This window comes from Hippoglossus stenolepis, chromosome 17 (genome assembly GCF_022539355.2).
Source record: "Hippoglossus stenolepis isolate QCI-W04-F060 chromosome 17, HSTE1.2, whole genome shotgun sequence".
NCBI classification, from domain to species: domain Eukaryota; kingdom Metazoa; phylum Chordata; class Actinopteri; order Pleuronectiformes; family Pleuronectidae; genus Hippoglossus; species Hippoglossus stenolepis.
In genome coordinates, this window is record NC_061499.1 from 4,301,178 (window position 1) to 4,310,605 (window position 9,428).

A 9,428-nucleotide genomic window follows, 5' to 3' on the forward strand; every position below is an offset into this window, starting at 1 on the left:
AGTAGAACACGTGTATTTGACAATAAAGTCTTGAATCTTGAATCTTGATGATTGTCAGGTCAGCGGGAGAGGAGAGGATGAATTCAAACCTTGAGGAGAAAACTATAGAACCTCCCCCTCCTCGTTCCTTCTCTCTCTTTCTTTTCCTTCTTCTCTATCTCCTTCATTTCTTTCCTCTCCATCTTCTCCATCTTTTTTCTTTCCTGTTTCTCCATCTTCTCCATCTTCTTTCTTTCCTGTTTCTCCATCTTCTCCCTCTTCTCCTTCTCCCTCTTCTCCCCTTTCTCCTTCTTCTCCTTCTCCCTCTTCTCCTCTTTCTCCTTCTTCTCTTTCTCCTCTTTCTCCTTCTCCCCTTTCTCCTTCTTCTCCTTCTCCCTCCTTCCTCTTTCTCCTTTTTCTCCCCTTTCTCCTTCTTCTCCTTCTTCTCCTTCTCCCTCTTCTCCTCTTTCTCCTTCTTCTCCTTCTCCCTTTCTCCTTCTCCCTCTTCTCCTCTTTCTCCTTCTCCCCTTTCTCCTTCTTCTCCTTCTCCCTCTTCTCCTCTTTCTCCTTCTCCTTCTTCTCCCCTTTCTCCTTCTTCTCCTCTTTCACCTTCTCCTTCTTCTCCTCTTTCTCCTTCTCCTCCCTCTTCTCCTCTTTCTCCTTCTCCTTCTCCTTCTTCTCCTCTTTCTCCTTCTCCTTCTCCCTCTTCTCCGCTGTCTCCTTCTTCATGCTCTGCTTGTCATTCTTCAAGGCGGCTTCCTGAAAAGACGGAGACAATATGAGTTTCACTCTTTTCTTTTTCAAAGTCTAAACCTGAAACAAACCTACGATCCATAAGATTCAAATCACAATGAGCTGATGGAACTTACTTGAAGCTCAATGTTCTGCTGGATCAGGGAACAAAGTTCTTCCTCCCGCTTCTTTTCTCTCTCGAGTGACAGCTCCTGCTCGATGAACGACTTCTCCTCCAACTCTTGGATCCTCATCTTCATCTCTCTGAGCTCCTGCTCCAGCTCCTTCTCTCTGGACTTTGCAGACTCCACAAGTTGAGTCAAGGTGATCAAGTCCCCACTGCACCTCAACAGAAGTGAGGCAGAAGACTCCATCTGCTCCACCATCTTCTTTCTCTCTGTTTCCCAGGTGAGGTTGTTGGTGGCAATCTGCTCCTTCTGGGCTGAGTGTTCAGCCTCCAGCTCCTTCTGGGCGCGGAATTCCACCTCCAGCTCCTTCTGGGCAGTGTATTCATCCACCAGCTTCCTCAGACGGGGATTTCATCCACCAGCTCCTTCAGGGTGAAGTTTTCATCCTCCAGCTCCTTCAGGGCGGCGAATTGAGCCTCCAGCTCCTTCTGAGCGGCGTATTCAGCCTCCAGCTCCTTCTGGGCGAAGTATTCAGACTCCTGCTTCTTCAGACGGGCGTTTTCCTCCTCCAGCTCCTTCAGGGCGGGAAGTGAGCCTCCAGCTCCTTCTGGGCAGTGTATTCATCCACCAGCTTCCTCAGATGGGCGATTTCAGCTGCCAACGACGACGCTTCTCCCTCTCCAAAACCAGGAGGGTTTGGCCGGGTCCTGCAGAGTTCTGCTGCTGGTGCACTTTGTTCCTGGGTCATGTCTGTTGAGCTGATGATCCTCTGCATGTTGATTAACAGGTGCTGCAGTTGGACCAAGTTGTACCAAGTGTTTGAAGAGATTTCTTGCGTAGCTGCTGTCTGGTGACGATCGTCAGTGGCGGTGAATGGAAGTCTCAGGAGAGATGTATCTCGTGTGACTGTCGACTCGCGCTCGTCGTGTCTGTGGTTTCACTCAGAGACGTGGCTCTTTAAAGCTGAGTTATTTGGCTCTGATCTGTTCCTCAACTAAATTCTAGAACTCAACAGCAAAGCTTGCCTTTGAAGCCCTGACCAGTAAATTGGCTATGATCTATATTATAAAGGTAACAAAATGTTCCATTGTAGTTGTCATTTGACACCTGTTTCTGTTAGTGCATGAAAATGTATCATATATAACAACAATTAAATAGATCATATATAATATAATTATAATAACCAGTATGTTTGGATCCATCAGATGATCTGAATCCAGATACAGGACACCAGGGCTGCAGCTAATTAATCTGTCCATCATTTCCTGAATCATCTTGTCTACTTTACAGTGAAATAGTGAATAAAAAGACCCAGAGGTCAAGATAACATCTTCAAATGACTTGTTTTGTCTGAACAACAGTTTATTGTCGTACACGACAAAGGAAAGCATCAAATCCAAACATGGAAAGAAGCTGAAACCTAATGAGGTTTGTTTGATTCATATAAAGTAGGATTTATTCTGTGTGGCGGTTCACTGTTCTCTTGCTAAAGTAAACACAAAAGATATCAAGAGGTTTATGCTCATGAATCTTTACAGAAGTCAAAGAAGAAAGTCGTGAATAGTTAACAAACCTTAGTGCGTGCACCACCGCCAAGGTCCAGCTGTTTGTTTGTGAAACCACATTTATATGAACTAGATTCAGATTGTTATTTGGATCTGCACTAAATTGCACACACTGGTATTAGTCCTAGAAAAACGCCTGATTTCCATGATCCATGAATTCTTCTCTGAGAAATCAAGGGAAATCATGAAAAATCTAACAATGGTATGACTTTGAGAAGGTTCTTCTCTCACCTTTAAGTTTTCGTCACCGTTTACAGTTTTGACTCAAGAGGATCAGTCACATATAATCTCTCAATTTTATGCAAATCGATGTGAGGCTACAAATCTATGAACCTTTGACTTTTCATTCCCACAGATGTAAAGAACTTTGTCAGATATTTTCTGTTGTTTTGTCAGCTACAAAAAACAGTTTGAACAAAAACCTCCCTGCAGCCTTATTGGAGCATCATGATTTAACACCAACGACGAAGCAGTTATATGAACTCTTGTCTGTCTATAAACATCTGTATGAACCTCTGGAAAACATCCAGCTTCATCACTGCTTCAGCAGAAGGATAAAGGTCAAAGGTCGGATGAGTCTGGCGGGGAAATTCTGCACAACTGATTTTCACAAACCCTGAAAATACCCGACAGGAAGTAAAGCTGTTGTTTAAAACAATCCACTATTACACAAATGATCCAATTACTGTGACTTGAAATGTATTTTGATGCAGATCCACGAGCAGGAAAACAAAGTAAATATACCTGAGTTCAGTAAATATATGATCTGTCAGTTTCTCCTAAAATAATAGAATTAAATCTGAGGAAAGTGCAGCTGTGGAGAACGAGTGTTTCTCAGTTGAAATTATAAATATATGTATAAATAATATACAGGTATTGAGTTTCTTTTACATATAAATGTTGAGTTTTCATCATTTAGTTTGTTTACCAACCATCATCTGTAATAAAAGAGCAAACTCTCATCTCAATGAAAAGTCTTTGTTATTTATTCAAGATTTTATTTTGTAAGAAAAGTCAGTCTGGAGTGGAGGTAAAGAAAGGGGGGGTTCAGGGGTAAGGGCAAAACGAAGGAGCTGATCGTGGACTACAGGAAGAGACAAGGAGTAGAACACGTGTATTTGACAATAAAGTCTTGAATCTTGGATCTTGATGATTGTCAGGTCAGCGGGAGAGGAGAGGATGAATTCAAACCTTGAGGAGAAAACTATAGAACCTCCCCCTCCTCGTTCCTTCTCTCTCTTTCTTTTCCTTCTTCTCTATCTCCTTCATTTCTTTCCTCTCCATCTTCTCCATCTTCTTTCTTTCCTGTTTCTCCATCTTCTCCCTCTTCTCCTTCTCCCTCTTCTCCCCTTTCTCCTTCTTCTCCTTCTCCCTCTTCTCCTCTTTCTCCTTCTCCTTCTTCTCTTTCTCCTCTTTCTCCTTCTCCCCTTTCTCCTTCTTCTCCTTCTCCCTCTTCTCCTCTTTCTCCTTCTTCTCCCCTTTCTCCTTCTTCTCCTTCTCCCTCTTCTCCTCTTTCTCCTTCTTCTCCTTCTCCCTCTTCTCCTCTTTCTCCTTCTTCTCCTTCTCCCCTTTCTCCTTCTTCTCCTTCTCCCTCTTCTCCTCTTTCTCCTTCTCCCCTTTCTCCTTCTTCTCTTTCTCCCTCTTCTCCTCTTTCTCCTTCTCTTCTTCTCCTCTTTCACCTTCTCCTTCTCCTTCTTCTCCTCTTTCTCCTTCTCCTCCCTCTTCTCCTCTTTCTCCTTCTCCTTCTCCTTCTTCTCCTCTTTCTCCTTCTCCTTCTCCCTCTTCTCCGCTTTCTCCTTCTTCATGCTCTGCTTGTCATTCTTCAAGGCGGCTTCCTGAAAAAGCGGAGACAATATGAGTTTCACTCTTTTCTTTTCAAAGTCTAAACCTGAAACAAACCTACGATCCATAACATTCAAATCACAATGAGCTGATGGAACTTACTTGAAGCTCAATGTTCTGCTGGATCAGGGAACATAGTTCTTCCTCCCGCTTCTTTTCTCTCTCGAGTGACAGCTCCTGCTCGATGAACGACTTCTCCTCCAACTCTTGGATCCTCATCTTCATCTCTCTGAGCTCCTGCTCCAGCTCCTTCTCTCTGGACTTTGCAGACTCCACAAGTTGAGTCAAGGTGATCAAGTCCCCACTGCACCTCAACAGAAGTGAGGCAGAAGACTCCATCTGCTCCACCATCTTCTTTCTCTCTGTTTCCCAGGTGAGGTTGTTGGTGGCGATCTGCTCCTTCTGGGCGGAGTGTTCAGCCTCCAGCTCCTTCTGGGCGGCGAATTCCACCTCCAGCTCCTTCTGGGCAGTGTATTCATCCACCAGCTTCCTCAGACGGGGATTTCATCCACCAGCTCCTTCAGGGTGAAGTTTTCATCCTCCAGCTCCTTCAGGGCGGCAAGTGAGCCTCCAGCTCCTTCCGGCGTATTCAGCCTCCAGCTCCTTCTGGGCGAAGTATTCAGACTCCTGCCTCTTCAGACGGGCGTTTTCCTCCTCCAGCTCCTTCAGGGCGGCGAATTGAGCCTCCAGCTGCTTCTGGGCAGTGTATTCATCCACCAGCTTCCTCAGATGGGTGATTTCAGCTGCCAGCGACCGCTTCTCCCTCTCCAAAGCCAGGAGGGTTTGGCCGGGGTCCTGCAGAGTTCTGCTGCTGGTGCACTTTTGTTCCTGGGTCATGTCTGTTGAGCTGATGATCCTCTGCATGTTGATTAACAGGTGCTGCAGTTGGACCAAGTTGTACCAAGTGTTTGAAGAGCGATTTCTTGCGTAGCTGCTGTCTGGTGACGATCGTCAGTGGCGGTGAATGGAAGTCTCAGGAGAGATGTATCTCGTGTGACTGTCGACTCGCGCTCGTCGTGTCTGTGGTTTCACTCAGAGACGTGGCTCTTTAAAGCTGAGTTATTTGGCTCTGATCTGTTCCTCAACTAAATTCTAGAACTCAACAGCAAAGCTTGCCTTTGAAGCCCTGACCAGTAAATTGGCTATGATCTATATTATAAAGGTAACAAAATGTTCCATTGTAGTTGTCATTTGACACCTGTTTCTGTTAGTGCATGAAAATGTATCATATATAACAACAATTAAATAGATCATATATAATATAATTATAATAACCAGTATGTTTGGATCCATCAGATGATCTGAATCCAGATACAGGACACCAGGGCTGCAGCTAATTAATCTGTCCATCATTTCCTGAATCATCTTGTCTACTTTACAGTGAAATAGTAAATAAAAGAATAACATCTTCAAATGACTTGTTTTGTCTGAACAACAGTTTATTTTCATACACGACAAAGGAAAGCATCAAATCCAAACATGAAAGAAGCTGAAACCTGCAGATATTTGGTATTTTGCTCAAGACGGGAGCGAAAAAATGATTTGATTATAAAAGATATTTGCAGATTTCCTGTTGATTGACTGATCTGTGAATCGTTGCAGCTCAACGATCACAGATCCTTAAAATGAAAGTAATTAATAAAATATATAATTTCTGCTGCGCAATCTCCTTGTTTTGTGTTTGTGATGACAGATTAATAATTTCGGACTTTTCTGTAAATACGACTGAGACAGGAAGGTGTAGCTTCCCCTTCTAAATCATATCACCGTAAATACAAAATAAAAGATGCAATTTTTCCAAGTCTCTGAGTCACCTCCACATGTTTCCTCTTTACATCACACGTTGCCTTTGTGACGTTGCTGGGAGATGATGTTTGCAGAGTGTGGAGAACAGAGGTCGTGTTCAGAAGCTTATCAAATTTCCGCTGTATAAGGTGAGATAGCAGGGACGCAGTGAGACGGGCATATTAAGCACCGTGTCGGGATGTGATCAGTCAGTCGGCTTCCAGGAGGAGAGGCGAGCAGCCGGAGCGCGGCAGCACCACAGGGATGGAGAGCCTGGTTCCCCGAGTCTGACAGAGGTGAGTTCAATTATCCCACGTTTAACAGTTCAGTCTTCACAGGACAGATCCTGGTCAGAGTAATGTAATTCTCAGTTTCCGAGTTAGATTGATGGTAAAGTGTCTGGTACTTTTTATAATAAGTATAAGAATTATAATAAGATTATGTTTATTATAACGTTAACAAACACATTAAAACACAGTGACAAGGTGCTTTAAAGGAAAAAAATTGAAGTCAAACATTAGGAAACAATTAAAAGCAACTTGACAACATTACAGCACAAATGTAACAGAAGAGATGAGAGTAAAAACAAAATGAAATTAAATATAATAAAAGGATTTGAAAAAAGTTGGTGGAATAGAATTTATTTGAATAATCTATTGTGAGTAATTAAAAAAAACGTCTGTTGATATTTCATATTTCTATTTGTCGAAAACTAAATTGAGACACAGCTTTGTCTGCTCCGTCATTTGTTTATTTTCTATTATGAGCATTTGACATATGTATACATTGTCCTAATATTCAATCAACAACTTACTATGATATTTCATTATTAGTTATTAAGGTATTCAGAATTATTCCTCTCAACTATTCGTTTGGGTCATGTTTTTTTTTAATAGATTTATATTTTCAAAAGGAACTGATGGACCTGGCAGAAAAGAAAAGCTATTTTATTGTCCTGAATGAAATTTCCTTGAGAAGTATCTTAGCATCTTAATATTTGCTGATTGCGCCTAAACTTTATTATGAACCTCAGAAGATGTGATATCTGAAAAACTGTGAACATTCCAGCTTTGTTAATATAAATTATGATTATGAATTTACTTTGTTCCGTCCAGTGCCTCAGTGAGTGTGTCCATGCTGCGAGCCACCATGATGCTGTACAGTCACCTGTTGCTCTTTGTCTACATCCTCACCTTCCTGATGGGGGTCCCCGCCAACATCCTGGCATTCTGCACCTTCTGCCGCAAGGTGCGCCGCAAGGCGAACCCCATAGACATCCTCCTCCTCAACCTCACCATCTCCGACCTCATCTTCCTCCTTTTCCTGCCATTCAAAATGAAGGAGGCCTCGGACGACATGGCCTGGCTGCTGCCCTTCCCCCTGTGTCCCTTCACCAGCTTCCTGTTCTACGTCACCATCTACAACAGCACGCTGCTCCTCACGGCGGTGAGCGTGGAGCGTTACCTGGGGGTGGCCTTCCCCTTGAGGTACTCCCTGTGTCGCAGGCCTCGCTACGCCGTGATAGCCAGCGTCATCTTCTGGGTGGTGAGCTCTCTGAACCTCAGCATGGTCTACATCATACCCTACGTCCAGTGGAACAAAGGGGCAGATGGTGAGAACCAAGGCAGCAGCAGCGCGCCCCCGACCACCTGCTACCATAACTTCACACAGGACGAGCTCAAGATCATTCTGCCGTTCCGCCTGGAGCTCTTCATCGTCCTCTTCTGCATCCCCTTCTTAATCTGCTGCTTCTGCTACGTCAACTTCATCCTCATCCTGTCACATCTCCCAAACATCGGCCGGCGGCGGAGGCTGCGTGCCATAGGCCTGGCGCTCGGGACGCTGATAGTATTCGCCGTCTGCTTCGGGCCTTACAACGCCTCCCACCTGGTGGGGTTTCTCCACATGGAGAGCCTGGAGTGGAGGAACATAGCGTTGCTCTCCAGCACCTTCAACGCCTGCCTGGACCCAATCATCTTCTACTTCTCATCGGCGGCGGTCAGGAGCATGTTGAACCACTGCTTCAGGAACATCATGGCCAAGCTGCACATCCTGAGGTGTGGGGGGGCTCCGCACCGCCAGCAGCAGAGGGCCCTCAACTCCGAGAAGAGCAAGGAAGCAGCCCCTCCAGTAGACTCCCTATGACTTTACCACTTTTCTTCTTCCCACAAGACTTTTGATGAGCGGAGGTCACGTTTATTTCATCATCAAAAAACTGACAGAATGAAGAATCACTGTTTCCCCCTCTGACAAATGAAAGCAGCTCTGGACAAGGTTTAGATGAAACCATCACTGTAACGGGTGGTTTTCCCCATCAGAGTTTAAAAAAGATGCAATAAACACTTTTAATTTCACTTATTTATCTGCTGGTTCCGTCTAAGGAAGGTGAATTCTGTCAACTGCATGACTTGTCCAAATATTGCTGTTCTTGAACATGATCCCCTGAAATAATACGTGTCAGGGGTTTTCCTGGATACAAGCTTTATATGCGATGCCTGAGATGTCTCACACGAGCACATTAACACGAAGGCTAAAGAATTGCAACAGAAGTGAGTGATTGCTAAATGTAACGCGGCTCTTTTTACTGACATCCATTGTTACCTGAAATGACAGGAACCATACTTGAGAAAAATGTGTAGGACGTGAACTTTGACTTTTTTTGTTTGATCCATGTCCCCGACACGAACATGGAGAAGGTGGGGTTTATGAGTTATACTGCAACCAGCCACCAGGGGATGATCGAGATGATTTGGCTTCACTTTAAAAGGTTAATTTACTCTAAACTCTGAGAACTGGGAGAACAACCTTCTCTGTGACTCAGGGTTCAACCAGGAAACTTTTTTTTAATCAAAGACGAGTGTTTTATAGGAGCGAGGGATGAAGCAATTAAAAAACCAGGGGATGTTGGTCGACATTAAACAGGAAGTGGAGCCTGTTCGCTCCTGAGTTAATTTGAGGTGTAAACACAGATTACACAACGCAGGACTGGTTATAAAGTTGGAGTCGTTGAGCTCTGAGGGGACTGATAACGTCCTCGGGCTGTTTCCTGTCAGTAATAATGAACCCGGAGCTCCTGTGCAGGTTCATGTACACAAACACATAACATCTGTTTATAGTGTCCTGTTGTACACGGCTCCGAGGACAGCGGGTTCAGCGGTGCACGTCCGTTTATTAGTTCAGTGTATATATGAAGTTTAATAAAATCTGTTCCCAAGCAGGAGAAGTCTTATCTGCAGACTGTGTTTATGAGGTGTAGCTAAATATAAGATGTATGTTAAAGTACTAATACAGCTGATAACTCCGCCAAGGCCCAACTATCCCTTAAAGTCAATCGAGCTGCACCAAATTATACAAACTCAGACATCACAAGATTGACTGGAAATCGAATGAGCAGGTT

The 9,428-nt window shown here is 44.1% G+C and overlaps 1 protein-coding gene across 1 annotated transcript; it reads left to right on the top strand.

The window, feature by feature from the left end:
- Window positions 1-7,180: 7,180 nt before the first annotated feature.
- On the top strand, window positions 7,181-8,176 carry LOC118125125 (free fatty acid receptor 2-like). Its single transcript, XM_035183495.1, has one exon. It carries the CDS (start codon window positions 7,181-7,183, stop codon window positions 8,174-8,176), a length of 996 nt encoding a protein of 331 aa, XP_035039386.1.
- Window positions 8,177-9,428: the final 1,252 nt, after the last annotated feature.